This window comes from Molothrus aeneus, chromosome 3, assembly GCF_037042795.1.
Source record: "Molothrus aeneus isolate 106 chromosome 3, BPBGC_Maene_1.0, whole genome shotgun sequence".
In the NCBI taxonomy this organism is placed as follows: Eukaryota; Metazoa; Chordata; class Aves; order Passeriformes; family Icteridae; genus Molothrus; species Molothrus aeneus.
In genome coordinates this window covers 54,596,161-54,612,075 of record NC_089648.1, presented here as the reverse complement: position 1 = coordinate 54,612,075, position 15,915 = coordinate 54,596,161, and the positions used below count along the sequence as shown (strand labels likewise).

Below are 15,915 nucleotides of genomic sequence, written 5' to 3'. Positions count from 1 at the left end.
CTGTAAATAGCATCTGTTGTTAGCAGATGTTATTTTCTTAACTGTCGCCACCATTTTAAAAGCAAATAATTATAGGAAAAGATTTGCTGAATCAACTGTATCACCTGTAAGATCTAGGTATATTGAAATATACTAATCTAACAGAAGTGACTACTCTACTTCTTACATTTAACCTTCATCAGCCACACAACATCATTTGAGTACTTCAAGAATTTTCATATATGCAGTTGTCCATGTCATTAAGGTCCTTATCTACTTCTTAGAGAAAAGTTCTATTAACGAGCTCTTTCTGCTACAAAAGGAGTTACTTTTGAATAAACTGAAAATCAGCATCTGAGCAACAGTTATTAGACTAATATGCAACAACTAACTATCCTATATTTGTATTCTTCATATATATGTAAAAGAGAGCAGGTTTTGAACTCCTGTTTCCATACCTCTAGTTTTAGCATCCGGCTATCCAGAACACTCTTGTCTGCAGTAGGATGGGAGTAAGAATCCAGCATGTGAACTGCATCAGCAACCCAGTCCTGGAGGTCCTTGACACTCTGTGAGAACTGCTGGTGCTCTGCCACAATCCTATCCATTCTGGAAACTTTCTCCTGAAATTCATACTGCAATTAGCACCAACAGCTATTTAAAGGATTCCCTATTCCCCATACCAACTCATGGACTTTAGAATGAGTCTCATCGATCATACAGAGAAGTTTGCTTCATATACTGATAATTACAAGTACACTTAAGCATGGAATGGATTTTGCATTCACACACAAATGAATTGTCCAAACATAAAATACAAATTAAAATCTCAGAAATGTACTTTTTTATTTTCTAAATCTAAAGCTGCAGTTTTCTGGTTTCACTTTTTCTTAAACATATGGTAAATCACATCTTAGCTCCATGTCAGTGTTGCAATGGAAGCTAACTTGTGCAATCAGCCAGATTTAAGCCCAAGCTAACTGTGCAACAACAGATTTAAGCCCAAGAAGCTACACCACTGCAGCAAAAATTGCTTTGTTGATATTTGGTAAAGACCTGCTTCCTCAATGACTCTCACTAGTAAAACAATTCTTCTGAAAAATCACTGACACTCATACAAATCAAAAACAAATGCTGTAGTTACATTGCTAAAAGGCTTGAGGTGAACAAGAATACAAGGCAGAGTGTGTTTTTTCCACTGTGACAGAGAACTAATATCAAGTCAATATAACAGGCTTTGGAAATTATTGAGAGGGATCTTCCTCAAGATCCATGGCTATCCAAAAGGGTTCAGGGTTTCTCTAATATGCTGGACCATATGTATCCTGCACCTTAGATGACACCTGCTCATCCTGACCTCTCCTACAAGTTTCTGCTTGCATAAGCCTGTGTTAGTAACTCATTCGTTTTTCACTTTCTCATTTTGTAGACATGAAAATTTATTATGGCCATGCATACAATAATTTTCAGTAAATCAAATATATGCTTTATAATTGTTTCTTCTACAGAAAAAGTAGGAATTGCCAAAGTAGCAATCCCTTAAACACATATACTTTCTGAATTGAATTGTTATTCCAAAACATATTTCCTATATCCTTAATCATTCTAGTTACTGTAGCAACTGTAAGCCTTTATCAAGCCTTCTTCATGACATGAACTTTGAGAAAAATAACAGTCTTAATATGGAGGTTTTCTTATCTGTCTCCACTAGAGAGATGGTAGAACTATTAAGAGGTGAAGAGTGGGAAGATCAAAAAAAGAGATGTTAAACTCTCGGTTCTTGGTCTGATGGTTTAAAATTTGGCCTATGCCTCCCCTTGAACATTTAAAAGCAGCTTAAGAGGTAATTTTTTTTTAGAAGACCAACCTATTATTTTTAGGTGAAAATAGTTACAATGCCAATAATCATCATTATAGGATAAGATAAAATAACAACTTGTCTGCATTTTGTATTTTCTAGAAAAAACTCCATCTCTGCTAATTTTTGAAAAATGCCTCTTTCAGATGCAACTTATTACAAAAACTGTCTTCATGCTTGAAAGAATCAAAAGAAAGTCTGATTATTGTATAATCGGGTGGGATTTACTTCCTAATCAGTACACTTTTAAAAATTAATAACAAAAAATCACAGTTATATTTTGTTGACAGTCCTTACTCTCCACTCTTATAAGTCAATGTGAAAGACAGACTAGCTCAGACATATCACAGAGCAGGCAAGCAAGATAACTGCAGTGTTTCACATTTCAGTCTTTATTTTTCCCCACATACATCACAGGAGTTGCTTAGGAGCACATACATTGGATGCATTACCTTTGTCAGATTGCTTAGAGTAAGATACTGAGAAGACAACTGAGACACTCTGCGCATAAAGCTTTTGCTGACAGCTTGTTCTTCCCACAGCTGCTGAGCTTTCTCTTTTAGCCTGTTGAGCTGATGCTCGTGGCAGCTTATTTCCTCAAGGACAGACTGTAAAGCACAAGCACAGTAATAATAAGAGTGGGTGCAAGAAAGCAGGAGATGGAGAAGCATGAAGGTGCCATGAAAAATAGAAGTGACATATGGCAAGCTTGCTGAGACAGGCACACCATACGGTTACAGCAATGGAGCAGCATGTCATAAGAAACGTGGAGATGCAAAACTTGATGGAACAGGATCATCAACAGCAAACCTCAAAAACAGTTCCCATCTTATTTAGAGGTCAGGATGCTAGAATGATTAAGCTTTTGTAAGTAACCAATGAGGCCAGGAGAATGGAATGGGAAGGTCTGGCTGTGTTAAGAGCCCTTATAAGTCACCTGGAGCTTTTGCTGTTCTCTCCTCTTGGAAGGAAGATCATGGAGCTGACTGCTACTTCCTTGTACTATCTTCTCAGTTGTGGTCAGCCACTCCTGCAGAGGCTCAGCAGTTGCTTCAAAGTCCTTCATCTGGATCTTTAAGCTCTAGGAAGGCATGCAAATTTCTATGAATAGTCCCAGTGCACTAGACATAACTAATTCATAACACACAGATCAAGAACACAAAAAGGATATATAACTGCAGGCAAATTATAAAAAACTCTTCAAATAAATTACATGAGCTCTGCCTGTTCTTATCCCACAGACACTGAAATAAAAGTTTGATAGGGCACACTTTAAAAAGCAAAATAGAAGTAACAATGTACAACACAGCTGAGGGAAGGCTGAAACAAATTTCTTTTGATGGTAAAGCTTTACACATTTTATGAGACTTGACTTAATCTAATTCCAGTTTGCATAACTAAGGTAGTGTGAATAAAGGCTAATTTAGGATGTGAGTTATCTAATATGTGACTTCAGTTATTAACATTAAGCCCTCCTTAAATGGGCTGCTAAGGTTTCTAGGTAATGTCTAAATTCAACCCACTCCTGGGGAACACTTTTGGTTGTATTCTTTTTATAGAGTAAAATTTTGATCATAAAAAGTGCATTAAATGCATATGACAGCATTCCTTCAGGCCTGCATACTTTTCTTGCAGGCTTATTCTGCATTATTTAATAAAAGAGCACCTAAAATAATTAATGTGGAAAGAAAACCTGAACAGCATGACTCCTGCGCCCTATTTATTTTAATGTATTTTTCCCCCAGACATATTTAATTTTCTTTTTAGCTACACCCATATCACTTAAACATCTGAATAAAAAACTAAGCCTGTGAGACTGAAAAATGCTTAACTCAAAAAGACTGAGAACATCCTCTTTCCATGGCAACCTTGAGATGAAGAAAGGTAAGTCCTTGCTACCTGAGAATTTTCTTTGAAATGCTTTCCTACATAATGCATTAAGTGTATTTAAACTTTTTATCACCTTTCTGGGCAGCACTGGTTTGAAACAAGAATGTCGAGGAACTTTAATTATCCTATTCTATGCAGGGAATTTCAGATGAGACATTTTGACCTTAAAACCTATGACCTTAAAAAGTTTATGATTTTAAGATATTCACCACCTACTGGTTGAACTGTTAGTTCTAAACAGAGAAAGGCACTTGCAGTTACTTAAAAAGTTGCTCAATTAAATAAGTACATTTCACTTATTTGCAGTAAGAGAAACAAAATTTGCATACTCTGCTGGGACGATTCAATAAGCAGCTGTTTCAGAAACCCATACTAAAACCATTTTTCAGAAAGAAAATATTTTTTAGAAACCCAGTACATTTGATGAGACTATTGAATTTCAGGAACTGCTGTCTTTGATTCTGAACAACACCCTTCTGCATGAAACACCACATTAAAGTGAAATCAGGTCATAAAGATAGCAGAAGTAAACAAAAGCAAAATGCAAGCAAAAGAGTAAGACTTCTTGAAAGCATCTACTTCTTAGTTCTGTCACATGGTAAACACTCACAGATATACACAACATCTAAACTGTGCTGTTTGAAATAGAAGCAAAGAGGAAATTTAGATCCAGTCTTTCCTCACTGTGACTGGTTCAATACCTCCAATGCAGATTTCTTCTCGTGGAGTGTGGCGATAAAATTTTTCCAATCTTCTTTAGCAGCAGCAGATTTGTCCTGGATAACTTTAGCCTTTTCCTTTGGTAAAACAGAGCACAGTAGTTCTCCTTTGGATGCCAGCAGGTTTAGCTTTTGTTGCCCATTCTCACTTTCTGATAAGAATTCCTAAAAATAGTAATAAAAAAAGCTAACTGGTGAACTTTGAGTCCCAAAAAGTCAAGCTACTAGAAAATTGATCAGTGATGAGGGTTTACTGTTTCTGCTTGCTAATGTGCTGATGTATTTTCAGTAAATTCGTTTCAATATTGTTTGTATTGATGGGAGTTGGAGAAAACAGCTACTTGATCCAGAAATCAAAGTGTCTGAATAATACACATATTAAGACTCCAGGATTAGGGTTAGGGTTATTTTCTGTACTTCATGAGACAATTACTACTGATTTAGTTGGGTAATATATTCCCTCAAATACCTCTAGTACAGAAAGTGATAAAAGTTTCATTTCAGGGAACTGCTATCCTAACAGAGATAACACAGGGACACCCTCAGAGGCACACACTGGACCAAACCCCTGCCCATGGGCAAGCTCCAGCTGTGCTGGACTTGCCATGAGCATGTGGTGGTGTGGGCTGATGCTCAGAACCTGACCAATGTCCAATCTGTGTGATTTATGCCTCTGTATCCTTAATTTACCTTCCCTGTTTAGAAATATTAGTCTTCACAGAAATCTTGCATGGTGCTGGTGTGCAATAAGTGTGTGGAAAAATGCAGGTACAAGAATTATACAGAAATGTGAGGAAACAGATAGATTGTTTCCAATTTATTCCAAATTCCAATTTATTGGAATAATCTCTTTGTAACTTATTAAAAAACTTTGTCAGCATTTAGGACTCAAAGAAATTTAGTAGTCTTATATAGAAATATTTTAAACTGTTATTATCGTGATTATGTGTATTACATTATCATGATTATGTAATACACATAATCATTAGGTTACACCCATGCTCAGGAGTAACAGGCTTGATACCAAAATTATTAGGTCAGGTTATGATTCTGTGTCACATGAGAGGTCTTACTGGAGAATCCAAAGGGTCTGTTAACTTAGAGATACTTGGACTATAAATCCTGGCTATATTAAAATGAAACATATTGGTGACTTAATGATGTAAAATGTGCTAACAGACAGAACATTAACTTTCAAGAAAAACAAAATTTTAGGTTTATACAGGTTAGCAAGACATCTTTAGAAGTCCTAAAGCTGTCCAAAAAAAGTTTATTTCATCTAAGGCAGCTTTCAGAGAGAAGGAGAACAAGGTATGGTCTTATATTATGAGGGGGCTTTAGTGATTTAAAAAAAGAAACCCACAGTTGAAAAAAAAACCCAGCCTTCCTAAAACATTTATATTTAGTTCAAAAAATTACCAGGACTTTTCCCCCTTCTGAAGATATTCTCAACATGATGCAGTCAAATATTTGATATATCAAGACAGCATTATATGGACTCCTTAAGCAAAGGAAAGTGAATATAGCAAAATGAGGAAGAGGTGATTTGGCTTTTGGTGTTTTCTGAGAAACAGTTATAAATTTCTTCTGTTATACTATCTAACTAAAGGTATAACAGCCTCATTAAATAATTCTCATTTTGTTAGTTTCAGTTAAAATGATAGCTATGTTCTATTAATAAAATAACTTTCTTTCATTTGATTTATTAAAATATACTTTCAACTGTCATTCCTTTCCACAGAACTGTTTGGGCTTATTTCATGTTTATGTAAAAAATATTCTTTTTAAATGCCTGCTCCTACTGCTTATAATTTAACTCTGCTCTTGTACCATAAGGGCTCCAATTTCATACATGATGAAAAGTATTCACTTAATTGTGAAATAACTCCAGGTACTAAGACTCCATTCTGGTATCATTCTGATTTACAGTACTCTCCCAACTAAAACACATTTTTCTCACATTATAAAAAAGAAACAAGGCAAGGAAAACTATTATGACATAACTACTTACAAACTGTAGCCCAGTAATTAAACTAAACAAAATAGAAAAAAAAGTGTTTATTTCTCTACAATGAGTCACCTTTAGTGTTAACAATAACAACATTAACAAAAGCAGTAATTAATCAAAGAAATAAATCTGAGCTGTACATGAAATTGATTTGGTCTCCCTCAGACTAGTACTTTACTGCTATAAAGTTACCTGTATTTTCTGCAGACTAGCTGAAGCTTCACTGATGTTTTGAGGCACGTCAAAGCATTTGGCAGTGGTGACTCTTGCATTGACCAGCCACTGCTGAAAGTCCCTGAAAGCCGTCCGAAATCTCTGCTGCAAGATCTGCTCTTTGCTCTGACATCCTTTTGAGGCTTGCAGGCAGAGGCTGGGTTTATCACATCAGGGAAGAAGAAAAAAGCGAGGGAGGGAGGGAGGAAGGGCAGGACTCTGTTAGGTGACAATGCTATTATTTTGTTCTCTGAAACACAATGGTAAGGGTAGGTTAACCTGGATTCCTCCTACCAAATTTATGCACTTAACCGAGGCACCAGGAAATCCATTAGAAGCTTTCAGTTCTCAAAAGTGAAGCATGTAAATTGGGACATAGCTGTCACAGATATGACAGGTACAAGTGTTTCCACAGAGTGACTCAGTGCACCTAAGCATCAATGTATTCTGCAAGCCTCTTTCTCTCACTAGGGAGATGGTGCAGGACTACAGTGAATAAAATTCTAACTTTCGTGGCTTTGTTAAGTCCACAAGGTTATAAAGGATCAATCTGAGTAATCACATCCTCCTGCAGTTACAGAAGCCAGAAGTTGAAATCTCCTGCAAGAAACAACAGACTCTTCTGTCTGAAATGCAGGTGTCATACTCCAAAGTAAATCAGAGTGACTTGAGAGAATGCAAGCGAGCAAATGCTACCTTTCCTAGCTAGTTCCTGCTTCAAGAAACCAACTAAACAAAGAAGAATAGTATGAAGGACAAAATCAAGAAAAATATCTGAACTAGCTGGTATAGTTAATTTTCTTTCAGGCAAATAAGACATATTACTGCCTCACTTTTTTACAAGGACTCCTGTAATACATCAGGTATAGATGTACATTTAGATTCAGCTGAATTTAGTAGCACAGCCTGGATTCAAGAAAGCAAAAATTTCAAAAAACTCAAATTACTGCTTTGCATAACTTTTGTTGACACCAAAATCAAAATAATGATTCTAACTATTGCGTATGTCTGTCTCTAGTTCTAAAATTCTAATTAATGGTTCCCTTAAAGACAGCTCATCATCCCCCCCCCACACACACGAGATAAATTCTAAACAAGATGAATGCATACCTGTTATACTCCTTAATCAACCCTGAAACTTTTGAAGAATGAGTACTTAAATCCCTGGAAAATCGACAAAGATCATTCAACTGAGTTTTGATCTCATCTGTCATTTGTTCAGACTTTACCAGAGCATCCAATGTTTCCTGTTAAAATAAATGAAAAATATTGGTGAGTAAACATAAAAAAGCCACAACTTTTTAATCAAAGTTTATCAGAATTAAAATTAATTAATTTAAGATCTATACGTTTAATTTCAAGAATATTTTAGCTATCAAGTCTACAGTACCTTGTTTGAAATTATGAGCTTTTAGAGACCAAATTTCTGGATGCCCCAACTTCCTTAGCTCGAAATATTCTTGAAGCCCATTTTAAGATAAAAATTTCATTCTAATAAAGCAACAGCATTGTCAATTAGCTGTACAGACATAAAAGTCCATACATTTGGAGAATAGCAAATGATATGTGTTCATATAAATATAATTATCCTGTTGACTTGAGTTCAGCAGGTTCAATTAAAATTTTTTTGAGCTGTATCCAGAAAGTTAATTTATGCACAAAGCTTTTTAACAGATTAGATTCAACTCTTTTCACACATGACATCATATTTTAAAAGTACAGCTGCTCACAATCATGTCAGAGTAACTGGGTTACTGCCTGTCATTGATGCACTGGAACGGTTTGTGCCTTGGAGACAGTTAAGCCAACAAAACAAAAAAAGAGATTTTGTTGGCTTGGCTTGCGTCACAAGGAGAGGTGTGATAAGTACTCCAACAAAAACAGTGCTTGATGATGTCCACAGCATCTTCACTGCAGAATCCTGCCAGCTACTCCAGCATAATGAGCAGTGCAGACTTGGCTCCTCGCCTCACTAGGAACTAAATTCTTCAGACATTCCTCTCAGGCTAACAGCAGAGGTTCTGCAGTGCACGCAGACCAGAGCATTTGGCACGTATAGAATAGTTTGGCTAAAGTGCCAGTCTGGAAGAAACTTACAATATAAACTTGAGAAACAGATCATATGAAGGTGAAGATAGATTTGAACAGGGACCTGGAAGTAGGAGATAAAGATGCCCCCAAAACACATTTCTAAAAATGCATATATATATATATATATATATATTTATATTTATATATATATATATATAATACATATATATGTGTGTGTGTGTGTGTGTAAGAATATATATATAGTTTATATGTATATATATATATATATGTATGTATATATATAGTATATATATATATTTTTATACATACATATTCAGAAGAAAAAAAAAAGAGGATGATTAAAAATATACATTGTAATGAGTTCTGCACAAAACTGAATGTCGAGGAAAACTACAAATGATATTTTGCTGCAGCAGATTTACAGGACTGCCCCGATTTACATTATTCATTATGGACTATCTTCTTTGAGCTACTCATACATGATAAATCTCTTCAGTCATGATTAAGAGATACTTGAAATAGTCACTTGTTTCAGTGCCATATAAAGTAGCATTTGAACTAAGTAATTATGTAAGAGCAATAATGCTTAGAAAAAAACACTAAATACTTTTTGCTTACTTTACTTACAGTTAAACTACTGAAACTATTCTTTTGGAAAGCATTAAAAATCACACCACAATGGACATTACCTAAACACAGGATATCCACAGAGTGCCAAGGGCAGGAATCACCATAATGAATTGCTAACCACCCCTTTTTTATGCAAAGAAAACATCTCTTAAGACTAACACAAGGTTAGAACCACCTGTTTCCAGCACAGTCTTTCAGTTTCAAATAACCTACCTCAAAAACTACTAGGAGGTTATTCTGATTACATACAGCCTTAGGCACAGCCTACTAACAAACAGGAGCAATAACTTGCAAAACAGGATAAATTTAACCATGGCATTTTTCCATACAGTGATATCACTGTTGCAGCCAGTTGGATTTAATATTGAATCTGACAATTACAAAAATAATTTGCTGAATTTCAAGCACAAAATCTGCTGCTCTAATGCTGCACATACCTAAGGGAACAGAGCTTCAGTATAACAGAGTAGCAGAATGATCTTGCTAATTCTACGAATTAGGAAATGCATTTTTAATTTGTGGCCTTGGCTAACATGGCAACAGAATCACTGTGAGACAATAGAAATGGAAACTGCAGTACTATTTTATATTCACAATAGAGCCTTTCCCTGGGGTCCAACAATGAGAAGATTACTGTCACATTTCTTCTAACTATAAATAAAATTGCATAGTGGGGCTATGCATAGTTAGCTCATGAGTTGCTTCTGCATCTTCCTCCTTAGCCAAACTTTACAACTGTCTAATCTGAGTGTTCTTATATAGAGCTACAGTGCGTACATATTATATATACTACTAATAAAAGCAATAGCCTTTCAATTTAATACTTCTCCATTTATAAAATAAAAAATGCCTGGTGTCTTACAATCCCATGGCTTTGTTTCCTTTTTAAAAACACATATATATGGAACATTTTTCATATTTGTACAATTATTTGCTTCATCTTAATGCCCTCTTTGTTACTCCTACAGACACATAATGGCACTCAAGCAAGCAGGGAATTCTGTGAAAGAAGAAGATACAGAAATAACTTGGCACAGACCCTGCAGCAGGAGATCAATATTCTCAGTTCACAGAAAAGGGCTGTGTTCTGGGGCTTTTTTGAACATGACTGCAGTCAAGGGGTCAGAAAGTAGGCAATACACACCTCTCCCCCTCTACTGAAACTGCTTTACTACAGCGCTGCACAGAAAGATAAATACTCTGTATCTTTCATCAACATCTGTGATTCATTGTAGTTGAGATACAAACATGTATCTTGATTGTTGCAAATATGTGTATACATTTACATGGAGGAGCTGTGATATATACATGGGAATCTTTTGCTAGGAGACAATCAGGAACAGAAACAACCTCTATTTCTCTCAATTCTACTGCATTCCAAAGCAAAGCAATTAGGAATTAGACCCATTTCCAGATTAATTTCTTTACATATTGGGCAAGATCTCAATGTGCATAACATAGAGGATATTTCAAGAAAAGGAAAGTATATGCCAAATACATTCTTGACAAATTTTAATGGCACCAGTTTCTTACTTGGCTTTTAGGAAAAGCTTCACATTTCCTCCATCAAATGCTACTCTGGCTCGAACCACTGAGCAACTTGGAAGCGCAGCCCAGAGTCGGTGTGCCAGCTCCTTGGCTTCCTCCCAGGGGCGAGCCTTGGGTTTAACACCTAAAATCCAGGCAGCGTTTGCTAAGCCTGGTACAGCAGAGGCCAAGGGGAGGGACGTGTTCTGCCAACACCGCTCGCTGTGATCACGGTAACACAAAGAGTTTGGAAAGTCGGGCTTTCACAGAAATGCCTTCCGCAAGTACTGATTTACGATGCACTGGATAGTCCCGCTTGGCGGAAGTTTCCCGCCCGCGGTGACCACACATCTACAGCAGAAACGCCGCTAGGAAAAGAGACATGCCCTTACTTTCTCCTTGCGCCAGCTCTCCACCACCTCGGCGTCCGTGCTGCGGCTGTCGGCGGGGGCCAGCCCCTGCGCCCAGGTGGCCAGCTGCCCTGCGAGCCGCCGCACAGCCTCCTCCAGCCGCCCGGCCTGCGCCGCGAACTCCCGCTCCGACAGGGCCATCTGGCTGAGCACGTCCCGCAGGCCGGCCTGGCTGCGGCGGGCGCTCTCCTCCCACTGCCGCCAGTCCGCCTGCAGCGCCTGCATCTCGGCCGCCAGCAGCTGGCACCCGCCCGCCGTCGTGCCGCGCCGGGCGGCCGGAGCCAGCGCCTCCACCCGGCTCAGCCGGCCCGCGCCGCTCTGCCGGGACTCCACCAGCTCCTGAGGGGAAACATTGCCATGGTAACCCGCGGGCCGCCACATCGCCAGAGCCGCGGGGCCTGCCCGGGGGCGCCTCCCGTCCCGGCCCGGCCTGTCCCGTCCCGGCCCCAGCGCCCCGCAGCGCCCCGAGCCGCGGCTCCCTGAAGGCAGCGGTCTGGGAAGCAGGGGGAGTAAAACCCAGTCAACAGCGGTCCTTGCGGGGATTCAACAGCGGTTCTGAAACTGTCTTCAGCTTTGGAGAGGAAGACAGGAAGATACGAAAAATACTATTAGATGTATTTTTAGATACGAAAAATACTATTTAGGTTGAGATGCGGAACATGAAGGTTTTGTTGTGATCTCTTGTGTAAGAAATGCTGGTGTGTAGCTGCTCGCAGCAGTCTCAGAAACAGAACTGCAGTTTTCAGCCTGCTTGTGACCTGTGATGTGCCAGAATTAGTTGAACATGTTTGTTTGTTTTTTTCTTTTTTCTGAGTGTATGGTTTTGGTTTTGTTTTCAGAGCTAAATTCTTTCTCTGGCATCCTTATTTCAATCTCAGACACCTCAATCTTGGGACCTTTCTGCTTAAGAAACTGGAGAATGTATAAATACCACCCCAAACACTACAGTAATGTTATACCTTCTCTTGTTCATCTAATGAACTAGATGCTGCTAAATCCTCCCTTTCCCATTTTACAGATCAGGAGTTTGAGCACAAAGGAGACTGAAAATTACCCCAGAATGTACAAAAATCTGTAATTTGATCTTGGGGATCCTGAATCTTCATCTAGCATTTAAGTTCGCTGTCCCACTCTCTCATGCTTAGGAGCAGAGTAAAATGTTGCTAGCGTGATTATCTGAATGTAAACACCAGGCATGGGCAAAACATGTAGCCTGCTTTAGTGTTGTACTCAGAAAGAGGCAAATTTCTTAAGCACTCAGATGGCTAAGAATAGGTTCCAGGCTAAGGAGAGTATACACAGGGAGACAACTCACATATTTCTACCATGTTTGAGGGGGACAATCCTTGTGCTGCTTTACACATCTCCATTTCATGCAAAGCACGAAAGGTTGTCTCTGATTTAGACAATTCTGCTCATGGAGAAAGCGTATTTAGGGATGAGGAAAGAGAAGTATTCATTAATCAGCTAAGCCACATTCTTCTGTGATGCCACTGGGCTTCCGCTCTTGCAAATTGTTTCCATGTGTGCCGTGGTTAACTTAGGTCTGATTATACTTTTACACCATCTGTTAATATGAGAAGGGAGTCGAAAACAAAGCACAGCTTGGAAAGCTTGCTTTCACATTACTGAAATGTAATCACTGTTTCAAAGGAAAAAAAGCAAGATCCCACAACTGTTTGACTGGGGTTTTTTTAAAGCATAGGGTCTGAATTGCAGAAGAAATCACGAATGCTCACTTACATTGATTTTGGCCAGCTTTTTCTGTATAGTTGGTGTATCTCCAGATGCATCTGACCAGCGGTGAAGCTCTTCCTTTGCAGAATGAAGCCAGTCTGTGAATTCATGCACAGCATCCAGATAAAGCAAATGATCCTTCACAATATCTTCCACTTTCCTCATTTTCTCCTATCAATCAGATGAAAAAAAAAAACCACAAAAAACAAAGAAAGACCATTACATTGAAGTACTTAAATACTATGCTGGCTTTAAGCATGAAGTGCTGGTTTGACTCCATAGCATGCACTTGAATAGTGAACAGGTTATAGCTTGTGGCATCAGAATAGAGACTGAGAAACACTGAGAAACTGGGAAAGGTTTGGTTTGGGTTGGTCTGGAGAAGGATTTTCTGCTGGAGCAATAGCCTTCTGAAAATGGATGCAAAAATAAACTTTTAAATAGTCTAATATATGGTTTAGTAGATATCAATGCTGCAGCTGCGTCACTCTGGCATGCTTTTCCCAGTACACCCCAGAGGGTCTTGTAGATCACCCATGAGCACTCCCAGGGTGCAGCATTGCTGCCAGAAACACAGCTCTTACTTAGAAGCTCCGAGTCTCCACAAATGCTAAGCAGAGTCATGGAGACGTCCCACAGGAAAACCACAAACAAAAACTTTGGCTGTCCAAAAGCACAAAATGATCTTTTGGTGCTGAGTCCTACTTCGACCATCACATCAGCCACCTACCCTGCAGAAAGAGTATGCCTTCCCTGACACAACTGCCTGAAGCAGCTGCTTCCTGGCTCCATGTTAGCTTTTTAATGTAAGCTTCGAGTGGGGTCAGTTTATCTTACTGTGACACAGTGAAAGAGTACAGTGGTTGAGGTTTGCCTTTGGTCTGACTGAGTAAACTATATTATTCTGAGATAGCACTAATGAATGTTTATCAAAACTAACCAAAAGTGAAATGAGCTAATCAAATTGATTTTTACCCCTGTGTAGATACTGTAATCTAGATTGAAGTTTCTTGGACCCAGTTTCAAACTAAACTACCTCCAAATTAAAGTCAGTTATTTTAAAGTTTGAGTAACTAAACATTCAACAAATGCTATTAAAAAATAAGTTAGATTAACAAGACCTGCTGTTCCCTCTGAAAATATCCATCAGAAATAATCCTTCAGAATGTGTCACTGTCAACTAGACAATGGATAGTTACTAGCTAAACAAAGAAGACCTAAAGCAAATTCTCAACGTTTTTATAGCTCAGTGCATTTTATGCAGCAACAGAGTAAGAAAATGTCCACATGCACCTGACTCTACCCAAAACAGCCTCCTAGGGAAGCAAAAGACTCCTAGGAAAGGAAACCATGCATCCCTGTGTACATTGCTCACATCAAAATGTAGCACCAGTACAAGGAGAGCGTGGAGGCAAGACGTTTCACTCTCATGATCTGGTTGGCAGAAGGTATCAGTAAGCTCACATATCTTTCCTTAGAAATCAAACAGAATACCTGTATAGCATGTGCAGTGCTTAGTGGCTTGAAACACCACAAAATATGGGCATAAATCTTTCTGACAATAGGATTTATCTTTATGACAGTATGTTTCCTGCTCAGGGAGGCATTTTATTCTTCCCTTTCTAGGTAAAGAAAAAAAAAAGCGCTTGGAATGAATGAAAAGAATTAGATTACAATAAATATGTCAGAATATAAAAAATACTATTGTATTCTACTGTTGAAACTAGGAACAAAATATATGGCCTTCACTTTTCCAAAATTATAACCACAGCAATTTCAACTCTCAATACCATTTTTGCATTCCATTAAATTTTAGTAAACTTCATTCAATGTTTTTATTAGACTCAAGATTATTCACAGTCAAGATTATTCACAGTCAATCCTTTAGTTACTAAAAATTACAAAAATCAAAGATTTTTAGCTATATATACAAATGTCCAAACATTTAACTTACTTGAAATGGAGATACTTATCTTACCTTGGCTACAGTTGTGATATCATTAAACTGTGTTTTTAGTTCTTCTTGAGCTGCATCTCCAAAGGAATCATCCTCTGTTTTTTCATATAGTTCCACAGCTTTTCCAATGAGTTGCTGTAAATCACCGGAGTGATCCTCTATCTCAGAAACAATAGCCTGGAAATGGTCCAGCTGAGCAAACTTCTCCTTCAGACCAATCTGTGGTTCTAAAGGCTGTTCCACTTTGTGATCCAAATTTTCTAGCCACTGTTCCAGCTGGATTTTCCTTTCCAGATAGTCATTCCACTGGGTAATGACGGAATCTAGGCAGCTTACATTAAAAGAAACAAAGTGCAGATGAGAACTTTTAAACAGTTTGGGAAAAAAAAAAAAAAAGAAAAAAAAAGAGGCTGCTTATACCTTAATTGTTACACTGTCCGTAGCCATATACAATAGGTTTAGAAGATACCTTTTTTCTCCATCTTGCTTTTGTTTCCTACATCAACTTGCATCCAAGTTATTTTAGAATTCCTGTAGCTTTTGGGACCCTTTGTGCAACCAACATTGCTGCTTCCCTATTACAGGTTACATGAGCAATCTATCTGCCTCAGACTAATAAAAAGCACATTTTAGTGTCTGTTCAGCAAAGTAAAATATGGAACATTACTGGAGTTTTTTTATGATCAGAGCAATAAAATATGTAGCAGCCTATGAAATTACTGTCAATTAAGAGATATTCTGGCAAGTTTTGAAAGAACAAACCTATAGACTATATATCTTATAAATTGTAAATGAGTCTATCTATAGACTCATTTACAATTTATAAGATATATTCCCTTCTGTTATATATTGCTTTTCCTAGTAGATCACCATACCTCTCTGGGATTCATGTTGAGGAATGTAATTCTCATTTCATGGGACTTACAGATAGACAA

At 38.0% G+C, this 15,915-nt stretch overlaps 1 protein-coding gene across 1 annotated transcript in view; it reads right to left on the bottom strand.

Annotated features, from left to right (window-relative positions):
- The window catches only part of SYNE1 (spectrin repeat containing nuclear envelope protein 1), a 288,590-nt gene that overhangs the window by 137,315 nt on the left and 135,360 nt on the right, over positions 1 to 15,915 (bottom strand). The window contains exons 52-60 of the mRNA XM_066546958.1: positions 15,002 to 15,311; positions 13,030 to 13,194; positions 11,269 to 11,625; positions 7,778 to 7,914; positions 6,647 to 6,824; positions 4,429 to 4,611; positions 2,775 to 2,918; positions 2,290 to 2,445; positions 438 to 602 (exon numbers count right to left, since the gene is read on the bottom strand). Of these exons, the coding sequence (XP_066403055.1) occupies positions 438 to 602; positions 2,290 to 2,445; positions 2,775 to 2,918; positions 4,429 to 4,611; positions 6,647 to 6,824; positions 7,778 to 7,914; positions 11,269 to 11,625; positions 13,030 to 13,194; positions 15,002 to 15,311 (1,795 nt within the window). The remainder of the gene's footprint in view (positions 1 to 437; positions 603 to 2,289; positions 2,446 to 2,774; positions 2,919 to 4,428; positions 4,612 to 6,646; positions 6,825 to 7,777; positions 7,915 to 11,268; positions 11,626 to 13,029; positions 13,195 to 15,001; positions 15,312 to 15,915) is intronic.